Here is a 14054-nt window from a genome sequence, read left to right on the forward strand (position 1 = left end):
ACCCGCCGCGGGGTTTGGGTGCTCTCGGTGCCGTACAGGTGGGGACAAGCCTTTGGGGGGGGGGGGCGGGGGGGGGCTGGGCTTTGCTTTGGGGTTAAACAAGGGCTGCCCAGAGGGCTGGAGGGGTCCTTGCCCCAAAATGCAGCTGTTGGGCTTGAGGCCGAGGGTGTAAAGAACCACCTGAAGTGAAACAAAGGCTCGGCGGCTCAGCCAGACCCAAAATTTTGGCTCCTGCGCCCGTTCGGCTCAGCCTGGGGGCTGTGAGGGGCGGGGGGGGGGTGGGGGGGTGAATGGTGCTGGAGCCCCGGTGCTGGCCCACGCGAGCCCAGCTTTTTTGGGGAGCAGACGGGCCCCGAGCGGGGATTAGCTGTGAGGGGCAGCAGGGTAAAGCTCGGGATTACACACAGTTAATCCCGGGGATTACGCTGTAATCGCCCTCCTAAAGCCTGGAGGAGGGGGGCAGGACGTGACGGGGAGCGCCCTGCTCACCCCCCCCCCAGCTCTGCAGCCACCCCCAGGACCCCCCAAAGTGGGGCAGGGACCCTGCGCCCCCCCCATCCCCTCCACCCGGGGCAGGAGGGCAGCAGCCAGCTCCCTGCCGGGGCCGTGCCGGGACAGCGGGGCCGGCACGAGGCCAGGGGGTAAAAAAAAAACGGGGTACGAACCCGCTCCGGCCGCTGGGGCGGGGAGGTCTGGGGGGGCTTCGCCCCTGGGGGGGCTCCCCAATTTTCAGCCGCCGTCGCCTCCTGCCCACGGCGCGTCAGAGGACGGTGCTGAGCGTCTCCTCTTCTTCCTCCTCCTCCTCCTCCTCTTCCTCTTCCTCGGGGCTCGGCCGCTCGCAGGGCAGCGCCCGGAGGTACTCGAGGTGCAGCCGGGTCTCGGCGCGGTTCCTCCGCACCAACCGGCCCACGCAGGCGAGGAGGGCGCCGAGCCACCCGCCCACGGCCACCAGCGCCGCCGCGTCCGGTGCCCGCGGCCACCGGCTCCCCGTCACCGTCTCGTTGCGGCCCCCGGAGGGGGGCAGCCCCCGGGGCCCCCCCAGCGGGCGGCGGGGGCGGCAGGGCGGCCCCAGAGCCAGGAGGAGCAGCCAGGCCGCCCGCATCGTCCCGGAGCCGTGCTGGGAGCGAGGGGGGGGCCCCGTGTCCCCCCCCCCAGGACAGCTGGCTGGTGACGCCTGGGCTCCCCTCCCAGCTCCAGATGGGACGGGGGGACACGGAGGGGGGGGGGTTCGATGCCTTCACCCATTCCCAGCCCCACCGTGCCCCCCCCCCCGCTCCCTGGGGTGCCCACCACCAACCCCCAGCTGCCGGGGCAGCAACGGTGATGGGACCGCACTGGTTTTTACTGGTGTTGGGGCTGGGAACCCGCGGGCAGCAGGTGCGTAACAGGAATGGGGGCAAGCTTCGGAGCGCTGGATCCTAAAATCCTCTCGGTCAGGTCCCTGCGCTCGCACCAATCCAACGCCGTAACTGGGACCAGTAAAACCCCAGCGCCGCTGCTTCAGCGTCCGGCTGCGACCCCGCTCTGCCCCCGCGGCAGTCCGGGGCAGGGGGGGGGGGGGGGGGGGGGGGAGTTCTTTTCGGGGTGCCCCCTGCCGGGGAACTCATCCGCTTTGCTCTCCTGCCCCTCGCCGCAGCGCCAGCGTCCTGCGGGCCATCTCCAGCGCCCCGTCCCGCGTGCGGTTGCCGCCGATGAAGCCGCTGGCGTGCACGAAGACGCAGCCGGGGACGCCGGCGAGCTGCGACAGCGCCTCGTCGCGGATCCCCCGCCACGGCTCGGGGAGGGGAAGGCTGCACGGAGGGGAGGGGAGGGAGGGGGAAAAAAGAAAAAAAAAGGGCAATAACGGGGTGAAATCCCGTCCCCTCCTGGCGGGGGCCGCACGGGGCGCGCCGCGGCACGGGGCTCACCGGCTCTCGAAGGTGTGCGGCCCCGCCGGGACGCTCTGCACCCGCCACTGCCCGCCGCGGTCGGGGAACAGCACCAGCTGCAGGGGGTCGGGCAGGTCCAGCTCCTTCTCCAGGCCGAAGAGGTGCTCCTTCCAGGGGCAGCCGCCCTGCGGGAGCTCCAGCAGCACCCCGCTCGCGTCCACCTGCAGGGGGACCACGGTGTGACGGCGCCGCGGCACCGGGAGGGGGAGCCGGGGGGGGGGGTCTCCTGCCCACGCGGCCCCCAGCACCGCTGCGTGCCTCCGTTTCCCTCCCTCCACCTGGAGGGCAGAGCCGCCCCCCCCCCCTCCGGCCCGGTCCCGGTACAGTTTTGGGGGGGGGGGGGACATAGAGGGGAATTTTGGGGTGTGCAGGGAGCGGTGCTGGGGCACGGGGAGGTGCGCGGTCACGGATACGAGGGTGTACGGGGTGGGTGCGAGCAGACAGTGGGGTGCTGGGGGTCGCGTGCGTGGAAACGGGGCGCAGGAGGCGCAGGGCTATGGGGTGCAGGGGGTGCAAGGATATAGGGCGCAGGGATACAGGGCGCAAGAGGCGCAGGGATACGGGGCGCAGGGATACGGGGGGCAGGGATATGGGTGCAAGGATATTGGGTGCAGGGGGTGCAGGGATGTGGGGCGCAGGGCTATGGGGGGCAGGGGGTGCAGGGATATGGGGGGCAGGGGGTGCAGGGATATGGGGGGCAGGGATATGGGGGGCAGGGGGTGCAGGGCTATGGGGGACAGGGATACAGGGTGCAGGGGCACAGGGATACGGGGTGCAGGGGGCGCAGGGATACGGGGTGCAGGGGCGCAGGGATACGGGGTGCAGGGGCACAGGGATACGGGGTGCAGGGGGCGCAGGGATACGGGGTGCAGGGGCACAGGGATACGGGGTGCAGGGGGCGCAGGGATACGGGGTGCAGGGGGCGCAGGGATACGGGGTGCAGGGACACAGGGATACGGGGTGCAGGGGCGCAGGGATACGGGGAGCAGGGGCACAGGGATACGGGGTGCAGGGACACAGGGATACGGGGTGCAGGGGGCGCAGGGATACGGGGTGCAGGGGGCGCAGGGATACGGGGTGCAGGGGCGCAGGGATACGGGGAGCAGGGGCACAGGGATACAGGGTGCAGGGGCACAGGGATACGGGGTGCAGGGGGCGCAGGGATACGGGGTGCAGGGGGCGCAGGGATACGGGGTGCAGGGGGCGCAGGGATACGGGGTGCAGGGACACAGGGATACGGGGTGCAGGGGCGCAGGGATACGGGGTGCAGGGGGCACAGGGATACGGGGTGCAGGGGGCGCAGGGATACGGGGTGCAGGGACACAGGGATACGGGGTGCAGGGGCACAGGGATACAGGGTGCAGGGGCACAGGGATACGGGGTGCAGGGGGCGCAGGGATACGGGGTGCAGGGACACAGGGATACGGGGTGCAGGGGCGCAGGGATACGGGGTGCAGGGGGCACAGGGATACGGGGTGCAGGGGGCGCAGGGATACGGGGTGCAGGGACACAGGGATACGGGGTGCAGGGGCACAGGGATACGGGGTGCAGGGGCACAGGGATACAGGGTGCAGGGGCACAGGGATACGGGGTGCAGGGGCGCAGGGATACGGGGTGCAGGGGCACAGGGATACAGGGTGCAGGGGCACAGGGATACAGGGTGCAGGGGCGCAGGGATACGGGGTGCAGGGGGCACAGGGATACGGGGTGCAGGGGGCGCAGGGATACGGGGTGCAGGGACACAGGGATACGGGGTGCAGGGGCACAGGGATACAGGGTGCAGGGGCACAGGGATACGGGGTGCAGGGGCACAGGGATACGGGGTGCAGGGGCACAGGGATACGGGGTGCAGGGGCGCAGGGATACGGGGAGCAGGGGCACAGGGATACGGGGTGCAGGGACACAGGGATACGGGGTGCAGGGGCACAGGGATACGGGGTGCAGGGGCACAGGGATACGGGGTGCAGGGGGCGCAGGGATACGGGGTGCAGGGGCACAAGCTCCAGCGCCCGCCTGAACCCCGCCTGGGGACGCAGAGGGGGTCGGCAGTTCTGGCCCCGAGGAACCCCCCCCCCTCCCCGTGTTTTTCCCCACCCCCCGACGTCCCCGCCGCCCCCACCTCGGTGTCCTGGTCGGGGTCGTTCCAGCGGGGGTTTCAGGCGGCCCACGCGGGCGCTGAGGTGGGTGGTGAGGGGCGTAGCGGGGCTCCCCGTCCGTCTGCGCCACGCCGTTTGTCGACGGCGTGTCGATCTCCTCCACGAAATTCTCGTAGAGCTGGGGACGAGGTGGGGGGGGGGGGGGGGGGGTGTCAGCCCCGCCCGCAGCAAGCACCAGGCGCTGGGAGGAAGCGGCCCCCTCTTTTATGGGGTCACCCCTGAGGGGAAGTCTGCGGGGAAAGCTGGCGGGTGGAGCCCCCTGCCCCGTACCTTATCGTAGAGCGCCGTCACCACGGGGCCGTCCTCCGGCTGCCCCCAGGAGGTTGGGCGAGGATTTGGGTGCCGAAGTGGCAGTAAACCAAGCCGGCGCTGCTCAGCTTTCGTGGTCCAGGGCTTGCTGGGCTGGAGGTGCTGTGCATGGACTGGGCGAAGGACCTGCGATGGGCAGCGGGGTCAGCCCCAAGGGCCCCCCCCCCGTAACCGGGGAGCCCAGCGTGGGGGTGGGGGGGCTCACCTCTGGTGATGGTCCGTAGCGGTGCCTCTCGGGGTCGTACTCCGCCCCCAACGTCGCACCACCACGTCGCACTCTGGTTTCCAGGAGCTCGGGGTCCGGTCCCGGGTGCGCACCACCTCCGCGGTCCTTGCGTATGTGGGCACGGGGTGAGGCTCGGGGGGGAACTACGGGGGGAGTGGGGACCCCAGGGTGGGCACCAGGTGAGATCGGAGACCCCGATTGCAGCCCCCGGGTGAAGCTGGGACCCCAGGGCGGTCCCAAGGACATGGAGGGGGGACCCCACGCGGTGGCCCCCAGGTGGGACCAAGACACCGAGTGGGGGACGGGGGCCCCAGGGGGGCCGCCCAGTGCGAGATCAGAGACCCCTGAACGTAGCCCCTGGTGAACCCAGAGAGAACCCTAAAAAAGGGAAGACCGGGGACCCCTGGGTGGCCACCCCCAAGTGGGACCATGAACACTGAGGTGGGATGGGGGACCCCCAGTGGTGGCCCCAAGGAAACCAAAGCGGGGACAAGGGCCCCCCAAGGATCGCCCCCAGGTAGAAACCAAGGACAGCAAGGGGGGGGGCAACGGGACCCCCAGGGAGGCCCCCAGGTGGTTCCAAGGACACTGAGAGGACACCGGGGTGGTCCCAAAGACCACCGAGGGGGGGCACGGGAACCCCAGGGAGTGCCCCCAGGTGGTCTCTAATTGGACACTGAAGGGATGATGGGGGAACCCCAGGGTGGGCCTCCCAGTTGGACCAAGGGCCACTGAGGGGACACTAGGAGCCCCAGTGTCCTGGGGTGGTCGCCAAGGATCCACGAAGCGGGGGAGGGGACCCCAGGGTGGCCCCCAGGACACCAATGGGGGGTTTGGGGGCTGAGGGGACCCCAGGGCGGCCCGCCCCAAAGACCGTCCCGAGGTGGCCCCCAGGTGTCCCCACGACCCCCGAGGGGTCCCCGGGTGAGACCCTACAGGTGCGGCCCCGCGGCTACGACCGCGGTTCCCCACAGGGGGCCGGGGCCAAACTAACGGCGACACCGGCTGGGCCCGTTGCGTGGCGGGGCGCGCGCCCCGGCTCCTCACGGAAGCCCGGGGGGGGGCCGGGCCGGGTCGGGCCGTACCCGGTTATCGGGCGAGCAGGCGCAGCAGGCATTCAGCACGCCAGCACCTCGTCGCAGTGGAAGGTGCCGTCGTGGGTGCCGATGCGCGGCCGCGGGGCGCGGGCCGAGGGCCGCCTTGGGCCCGGCCCCGCTCTCTCCGGTACCGGCGGCGGCCATGACGGGAAGAGCCCGCGCGGCGCGGCGCATCACTGCGCGTGCGCGGCCCTCCCCCGGCCCCCCCCACCCCGACTGCGACACGTGGACGCTGCGACGCCGCCTCGCTGACTGCGCCCGCGCCCTCTCCCGCCCCACCTGCCCCGCCCAACCGCCCCACCCGCCCCGCCCGCGCCCTTTCTAACCGCGCATGCGCCGGCCTCGTCCGCGGTCACGCCCCCGCCCCCTAGCAGCGCCCTGCTGCTCTGCGCATGCGCTGAGCCGCGCCCCAAGTCCCCCCGCCCTGCCGCCCCGCGCATGCGTCAAGTGGTGGTGGTGGGGGGGGCTCCCGCCTCCTGCTACTGCGCGTGCGCAGAGCGGCGGGGGGGGGCGGAAGGGAGGCGGGGATATGGGGGGGACACGGGGGGGGACATGGAGGGACAAGGGGGGACATGGGGGGACATTGGGGGACACGGGGACATTGGGGAGGGCATGGGGGGCATGGGGGGACATGGGGGAGGACATGGGGGGACATTGGGGGGACATGGGGGGGACATTGGGGGACACGGGGGGGCACAGGGATCACAGACATGGGGAGAACGGACACGGGGGGACACCATGGGACACGGACACTGGGACATGGGGGGGACACGGGGAGCATGGGGCACAGGGACATGGACACGGGGGGACATGGGGGGGGATATGGGGAGCATGGGGCACAGGGACATGGGGGGACGCGGACACTAGGACATGAGGGGGGGATGTATGAGGGGCATGGACACAAAATGAATATGGGGACACAGGGGGGACATGGGGGGGACACGGGGAGCATGGGGCACAGGGACATGGACACTGGGACACGGGGAGCAGGGACACAGACATGGGGGGACAAGGGGAGCATGGGGCACAGGGACACAGAAGGACGGAGAATGGGGGACATGGAAGGAGAGCTATGGGGACACGGGGACGTGGAAGGACACGGGGACAGACGGACACACAGACAGCCACACCTGCACACGGGTGGGCACACGGACAGCCCGGCCGGACACACGGACGCCTCCAGCAGCCCCACGCTGACACAAACCCAGACAGACGGACGGGAGCGGTGCTGCACGGACAGACGGACGGACAGACAGAGACAGACAGCCCCAAAAACCAGCCCGGGCGCCGTTCCCAAGCGATATTTATTTGCACAGAGCAGCACGTGGCGGCGGCGGCGGCTGCAGCAACCGACCCGGTGTTGTGTCCCTGTCCCCCCCCCCCATAAAGTGCACGGCCGCCCGTCCCCGCGCCGGTGGCACCGCTGTCCCTGGGGGCCAGCCCCCGGTGTCCCGCGGAGGGGCGGCCGTGGTTGGGTCTCGGTGCTGAGGGGCCCGCTGGGACCGAGGCTCCCCCTGCTCTCCTCCGCCTCTGCTCCGTGTTTCGGGCGCCTCCGGCGTCCCCGAGCTGCCCTCCCGCTGTCCCCACCCGAAGGGCCACCCCGGCAGGGGGGGGACAGCAGGGGATGGGGTGCCCCAGGCAGCCTCAGAAGTCCCAGTATGGGTGCACGGGAAACCTCAGCGTGCCCCCTCCGAGCCCCCACCTCCATCGTTAAGGCGATGCCTCGTTAGCCCGCGGGTGGTCGGAGAGCCCAGCCCTGCCACGAGCTGCAGCAGAGGGGGTGACACGGGCCGGGGGGGTGCTGCAGGAGGCCCCCCCAACAGCTCCGCTCCCCCCGGGCAGGCAGTAGTGTTAGGAACGCGCATCGCAGCTCGGCTGGATGCTCCCAGACGCGGTTTTTCTCCCCATTTTGCCTCTCGGAGGAGTGCTTTTAGCACGGCCGCAGCGTTTCCCCGCGGAGATTTGGGGTGTGCCGTCCCGTCGGCATCGCCCTTCGGGAAGCGGGGCGAGCGCGTGGGTCCCTCGGGTCCCGGAGGGGAGCAGGAGCCGGCGCCAGCAGCTCCCCGGCGCCACGGATGTGCAAAACCCCCAGCTTCTCCTCCCAAGCAGCCCGACTTCTCAGGTCAGAAAGAAGTGGTTCGAGGCGGCCTAGCCTCAAAAACATCCAGAAAGGGATAAGTCAGCTCTCGCGGGGGGCACGCAAGCGGAAAAGCCGCTGGTGGAGGTGGAGGTGGAGGTGGTGGGGGAAAAAACGCGCAGATTTTGGTCCGTGACCGCTCTGCAGCGAGCAAACCTCGGCCGCCGTGGATGAGCCAAAGCAGGAGCTGCAGTAGTGTGAAACCAAACCCTCCGTGTCCGACCTCGTGCCCGGGCTCCCCGGGGAAGCCAGGCTGACTTATCCCTTTACTCGTGGGCGCCCCGGCCCGCAGCGGCGGGAGTCAGGAGATCTCGTTGCCGAAGACCTCGAGCACCAGCGGCGTGAGCTGCATGCTGTGCTCGGGCTGGAAGGAGAGGCAGCGGTACTGCTTGGAGTGCTCCTCGTTGAGGCTGCGCAGGTCGGCCAGCTTCTGGATCATCTTGGCGTAGAGCAGGCGGCTGCCGGGCGGCGGGTGCCGGCAGCGGATGTAGGTCTGCAGGATGTCCGAGAGGCGATCCTGGATGGCCTCCACCAGCGAGGTGTCCTGCACGCCGGGGCGATCTAGGGAAACGCCGACGACGAAGGGTGAGGAGGGGATGGGGGGCGTTTTGTTTTTTTTTTTTTTTGAGGGGGGGTGGGGGGCATTGACGCAGCCCAGACCTGGCAGGTTTGGGGAGCTGGGAGCTGGAGCGCCATCCTACCTGGGGACAGGATGCAGATGGCCATGAGCAGCACGTGCTCTTCTTCGTGAAGGTTCAGCTTCTTCAAGCCGACCTGGAATTTCACGAGCGGCTCGAGCAGGTCCATGCTGTGGCCGGCTGGGGAGAGAGGAGCCGTTAGCACGGAGCCCCAGGACCAGAGCCCGGCTCTGGCAGCTGGGGGACGAGCGGGGAGCTCTGCAGCTCCTCCTTCAGCGCAGGAAAGGGAGCAGGACAGTGGAAGAGGACTTCTGACACAGCTTCAAACATTGTTTGTTTGTTTGTTTGTTTGTTCTTTTTTTTTTTCTGATCGCACTTTTCTCCTCAGCAGGAGATCAGGGAGCAGGTTATTTTGAAAGCCATAAAGACAATCAGCCCACAGGCGTATCATCTCCTTATCACCTCCGGATGCCCCACGTCCTGCGGGAACGTCACAAACCCCACCAGGCACCCCGAGCACCCCGCGAGCAGCTCTCGCTCCTGCCCTCAGCTCCCAGCTCCCTGTGCCTGCTCCCAGCGCTCTGCCTGGTTTCCTTGGGATCTTGCTTTGGGATCTCTGCCCTTGCACCAAGGATCCCGGCGTCCCCGGGTTACTCTAAGGCTCTTCCAAGCGCAGGCAGAGATTTAAAGTCCATAAGCAGCATCTGCACCCCCTGTCCCCCCCGCTGGCCCCAAGGTGATGTCTCCTGGCCTGCAGCAAGCGTCCTCACCCTGGGTGACGTCGCTGACTTTGTACTTGAAGTCAGCGCTGCCGCAGGTCCACGACATGTCCTCGAGGGTGAAGGACTGGTTTGAGCGCAGCATGATCACCTCGATGGCGCTGGATTTCAGCAGGGCGATCTGGTCCTCTGCGGTCAGATCCCTGCACGGCAGCAAGAGGGCGAGGTGAGAGCTGGCCGCGACCAGCGGCACGCACCCGGGTCCTGGTGGTAACCCCATCTCCTTGCCGGGGGCACCCCAGCTTCTCCCTCACCCCAAGGGTGTTTCTGCAGCTACATTTAATGAGGGGCAGCACCCAGCGCCCCAGGCACCAGCCTGACTCTCACTGGGCTGGAGTTAAAGGGGATCTGAGGTCCGCCCCAAACCAGGAGGGGCACCGCTTGCAGAGCCTTGAGCATCTTTCTTGGGAGCTCAAGCGTTTTGCTCACACGGCTCGGGTGAATCTGGCTAAAGATAGAAAAGGATTAACCCCAGGAAGGAGGAGAGAAAGAAAACGCGAAGGTAGGAACAGAGCTGGGAATGGGACAGAGCCCTGGAGATGAGACAGAGAAAAATGAGTGGGATGGAATTCCTGAGGGCAGAAAACCACCACAGACGCCGCGTCTGGGAACAAAAACCTCACCTGAATCCCGGGATCATTTTGGCAAAGCCGATCACCTTCTGGATGCTGTAGCTGACCAGGTCGGCCAAGTGCGGGAGCATGGAGAGGTGGGAGAACTCGATGTTCATGGAGGAGCTCTCGTCGTTCTCCTCGGACAGGACCAGGTTTGAAAACATCGGGGGCTCCACGGACTCTGGAGAGGGTCAGAGGACGGAGATGTCACGGGCACAGGGAGCGGCGCCAGCCCGAAGCAGGAGCGGTGTCCGTCCTGCCAGGGGCTCTTTGTGCTGGGTTGAGAGAGCAGGGCGTGAGGAGTGGGGCCGGGAGAGCAATCTGGTCGCACGCCAGCTGCGGGACTCCTGCAGGGGACCTTCAACGCCTTTCCCGTGCTGTGAGCAAGTCAAAGCAGCGACGCAGCCCAGCGCTCGTCCTCGTGTTCCCCTCACCCCGGAGGGATGAGGCGCACAGAGGGCCACGATCCAGCCGAGCACTTAGTGCTTTCAGCTCACAAAAAGCCCTCTGAACACCCCCGGGAGGCTCTTTGAGATAAATGTGTTTCCCAGGAGAAGTAAGACAAGCGTTTTACCCTTGGCCAGACTTCGAAATACCCGTTCCCCTTCCACCCCCAGTAGCACACGGGAACCCCGAGCCCCCACGGGGAGGTGAGAGCGGTACCGGGGAACGTGCTGAAGGCATCGGAGCCGAAGGCGTCGGTGGAGTCCTCCGAGGAGAAGTCCTGGGTGAGCATGGAGGAGGACCGCGCCGCCACCCTGCTGCTGGACCTGGTTCTCACCGGGGGCTGGAAGAGAGAGCGCGGGACGTGAGGAACGGGGCTCACCTGCAGCATCGAGATTTTTGCACCGGGACTTTTTTGATGACCAAGGAGAGATCACGGGATGAAACCGGTCAGGTGCAGTTGGTGGGAACCGCTTGGGGCTGCTGGAACCGCTTGGGGTTGCTGGTGCTGTGCACGGGAATCGGGGCTGGCGCTCCCCTCACCTACCCGAAACTTGGTGAAGTCGGAGTACGTGGGGTCGTAGGTCTTGTGGTGGGCCTCCAGGAGGATGTCGATGACTTTCTGCTGCTCCTCCGAGAGCTTGGGCTTCAGGCTCTCCTTCAGCGCCTCCTCCTCCTTGCGCTTCAGTATCATCTCGCGCTTCCTCTGGACCTCCTCGTCCGTCAGGATGACTGCAGGGATGGGACGAAAGGGGAGCGTTACAAACAGGTGCTGGGAAAACGAGATTGAAGCAGCCCAGGACCACTGCGGCCAGCAGCATCCCTGCCACGTCGCTAATCCGCCGCTGAACCCCCGTCACCCTGTCCTGCTCCTGCCCTCGCCGGCCAGGTCACGGCTCCCTGCTACGAGGCCGGCGCCGTTTCCAGCCCGCTCGGGTGCTTCTAGGCGAGGACCGGGTGCAGCGAGGTCGCGGCAGCGCTGCCACGTGCTTGCTCGAGTGCAACCCTCCTGTTTGCTCTGTGCTTTCGGGTGGAAGAAATCTTGGTCCTGCAAGACGTGGGCCAGTGGGTTCAGCCGGCTCCTGCGCCGCTTTCGGCTGCTGACAACAGAGGGAGCCCGATGCGGCGGCACCGTGCAGCATCCACCGGGCCACCACGCTGCAGCAGTCAGTCTGGGTGTCCGGCAGCACTTCGGCAACATCACGAGTATTTTTAAGCTAAAGGGATGTATAAATAAACCCACATATTGTTTATATTACGGGGGGCAGCCTTCGTCTGCAGCCAAGGGAACCGAAGCCACTACGCCAAGCTTCTCCCATTTAGCTAGGGATGGGAGCACCCCCCCAAGGCAATTTGGGCTCCAAAGTTGCCTTTACAAGGAGCTTAAAGATCTGAATACCCCCAGAGGGTCAGAGAAACAACAGAGAGCCACAATCATCCCGTGGGGGTCGCAACCACCCGTCCTCACACCGAGTCCCACCGGGGACTTAATGCTCCCAACCCGCGAGTCCTAAAAATAGCGATGCCCCTTGGTGGAGATGCTGTTAGCCTTACACCCGGTCATTAGCAGAAAAAAAAACAAGCACCTTATCTGATGACGGGAGGCTTTCTGCCCTCTGCGGAGACGTGGTGTGGGGTGAGCTGGGGTGGAATTCGGAAGGAGGGGTTGGGGAAGGCGGCGGGGCTGGAGGCTGCAAGGAGCTGTTTGCAGTTCCCGGCCCCTTCCTTCTGCCGCGTTTAGCCGACAGCGTTTTTCCAATACATTTTCGAACTCGCCCAACCTCCGCGGGGATTTAAAGATCTGGGAGGCTCGGGCCAAAAGGTCGCTCCCGTGACCGGAGCGCTACGGTCAGCGCTGCAGGGGACAGCCCGGCTGCTGGGAGGGAATCTGGGAGCTCGCCACCTCCCGTCCCAGCTGCGATTGGAAAAACGTCGGATCCATCCGGGTGCTGCGTGCAATGAGGGAAAATCCTTGACAGAGGAAGGGGAGGGCAGGGGAGAGCGGCTCGTGGGGCTGGGGGTGAGGACAGAGCCGAGACTGGGTCCCGCCTGGGTCTCCCATGCTCACCCCAGCACCCAAAACGGAGGAGGAGGAATTGGGAGGGGAGGAAGAGGAATTGGGAGGGGAGGATGAGGACGGGGCAGCAAAACCTGGCTGCCTGGCCCGTCAGAGCAGGAGCTCACGCCGCCTCCTTCACGAGCAATTACAGGGTGACCGGGGCTTCGGTATGACCCTGTTGCAATCAGCCCTATTTAAACGCTTGATGCAGGAAACCTTTGCTTTTAAAGGGCTGGCAGAATGGATTTGTTTCCAGTGCCTGCTGGGAGAAACGCCGAGGCAGCAGCATTTCTCACTCTGGTGGTAGCTTCTGAAAAGCAAGAGCATCTCCCAGAGCATCGCTTCCGCAGGGGAACGAACGCCGGCGAGGTTCGTGCTCCCTGGTCCTGTCCCCTAAGGCAGACGGATTTCCCCGTACAGGGTCTGCACAATGAAGCACTGATTCCCGTCCATCCCAGGGTTTTGGTTGCATCGAGGCTTGGCCGACCACGCTGGGGGCTCTGAACCCACTGCAAAACTGCCAGCGATGGTGACGGAGAGGGGCCGTAGCCCCAGCTGGCAGCAGGTCCCTGTTTGGGTGTTTAATGCTCTGATAGGACTTGCCGGAGCCCACAGGAGACTAAAACCCAAAGGAAGCCCTGCAGGCAAATTGAAAAATCAGATAAAGTGGGGTTGCGAGTCCCTTCCAGCCTGCCTTGCGAGCGAGGGTGGCGCGAGCCAGCGCACTGACACGGCGGTGCTGGTGCAAGCCGCGACAGAGCCCAGCATCAAGGGATTGGGAAACGTCCTGGCACGGCTGGGGAAATTGTTCCAGGTGACGCCAGGGAGCAGCAAACCCCGAGCACACCTTGCTTTGGGGAGGGAGAAGCGTTAGCAGCACACGGGTGAGGATGTCAGCATGGGAGCGGCTTGCCTGCTCTATAAAGTTCCTGGGAAAAAGGATTAGCATCTCATTTGTGTTCTCAGGAGGATGGATGCGGCCCCGCATGCCCCTGCCTGCCTGCGTCTTCCCCTAAAGATCGCCCCAGGTCCGATCCCTTCCCCAGCGCCGAGCCGGAGGCATCCAGCCCCAGGCTCCTGGCACGAGCAGAGCGCTTGTGGGCTGCCCTGACCCCAAGCCCACGCGGAGGCTGAGATAACATCTGCCCATCGCTGCTGGACAGACGCGGGACCTCTCTGCAGACACCACAAGGACAGCAGGGAAAGCCACAGCCGACACCAGGGGTTGTGCTGGGGTTACCGAGCGCAGGGGGATGCGGCGGCCGGGCGAGGACACAGCCAAAGCAGGGACTCGGCCCGTCGGGTGAGGGAAGGGGCAGCCGAACAGCAGCCAAAAATGAAGTTTGGCAAACATCAGGCACGAAGCGCGCTCGCTGGATGTCGTTCAAGCCTTTCATCTGAGCTTGCACGGCAGGTGCTTCTGCCTGTCCCAGCTGAGCACGGGGACACTCGTCCGGCCCCAGGGGTGCAAAAAGCCCCGGGGCTTTTCCCTCGCCCTGTGACAGCCTGCCTGGCATGGCTCTCAGAGCGGGGTGGCATTCAGGATCTCGGTGGGACAGCGAGAAGCAGAAATGCCCCTTGCAGCAGCAGTGGCTTGCAGCTAGACGAGGGCTGAGCAGCAGAAGCAGCAGCGCTTCTGTGTTTAACATCACGGGGATGAGGCACAA

General features: G+C 66.5%; 2 protein-coding genes across 7 annotated transcripts in view; both read right to left on the reverse strand.

Moving 5' to 3' along the window:
• Positions 1-1321: 1321 nt before the first annotated feature.
• Positions 1322-5890, reverse strand: MYG1 (MYG1 exonuclease). The gene is given in 13 exon segments (XM_050715974.1): positions 1322-1790; positions 1908-2206; positions 3926-3952; positions 4048-4083; positions 4085-4120; positions 4122-4202; positions 4355-4408; positions 4411-4519; positions 4599-4612; positions 4614-4652; positions 4655-4762; positions 5728-5808; positions 5810-5890. Coding segments are annotated over 13 exon segments (1152 nt in total). The 3' UTR covers positions 1322-1603.
• A 1091-nt stretch (positions 5891-6981) lies between these two features.
• The window catches only part of VDR (vitamin D receptor), a 36920-nt gene continuing 29847 nt past the window's right edge, over positions 6982-14054 (reverse strand). For 4 of the 6 annotated variants that reach the window (XM_035572231.2, XM_035572232.2, XM_050715964.1 and 1 more), the window contains 6 exons: positions 10876-11060; positions 10548-10671; positions 9894-10065; positions 9262-9413; positions 8555-8671; positions 7027-8414 (listed from right to left, as the gene is read on the reverse strand). In XM_035572231.2, coding sequence (XP_035428124.1) covers positions 8155-8414; positions 8555-8671; positions 9262-9413; positions 9894-10065; positions 10548-10671; positions 10876-11060 — 1010 coding nt within the window. In that variant the 3' untranslated portion in view covers positions 7027-8154. Of the gene's footprint in view, positions 8415-8554; positions 8672-9261; positions 9414-9893; positions 10066-10547; positions 10672-10875; positions 11061-14054 lie in introns of all 6 variants that reach the window. The other 2 variants (XM_050715963.1, XM_050715962.1) reach the window with 2 other exon arrangements.

The sequence above is a fragment of the Cygnus atratus genome, chromosome 29 (assembly GCF_013377495.2).
Source record: "Cygnus atratus isolate AKBS03 ecotype Queensland, Australia chromosome 29, CAtr_DNAZoo_HiC_assembly, whole genome shotgun sequence".
NCBI lineage: Eukaryota > Metazoa > Chordata > Aves > Anseriformes > Anatidae > Cygnus > Cygnus atratus.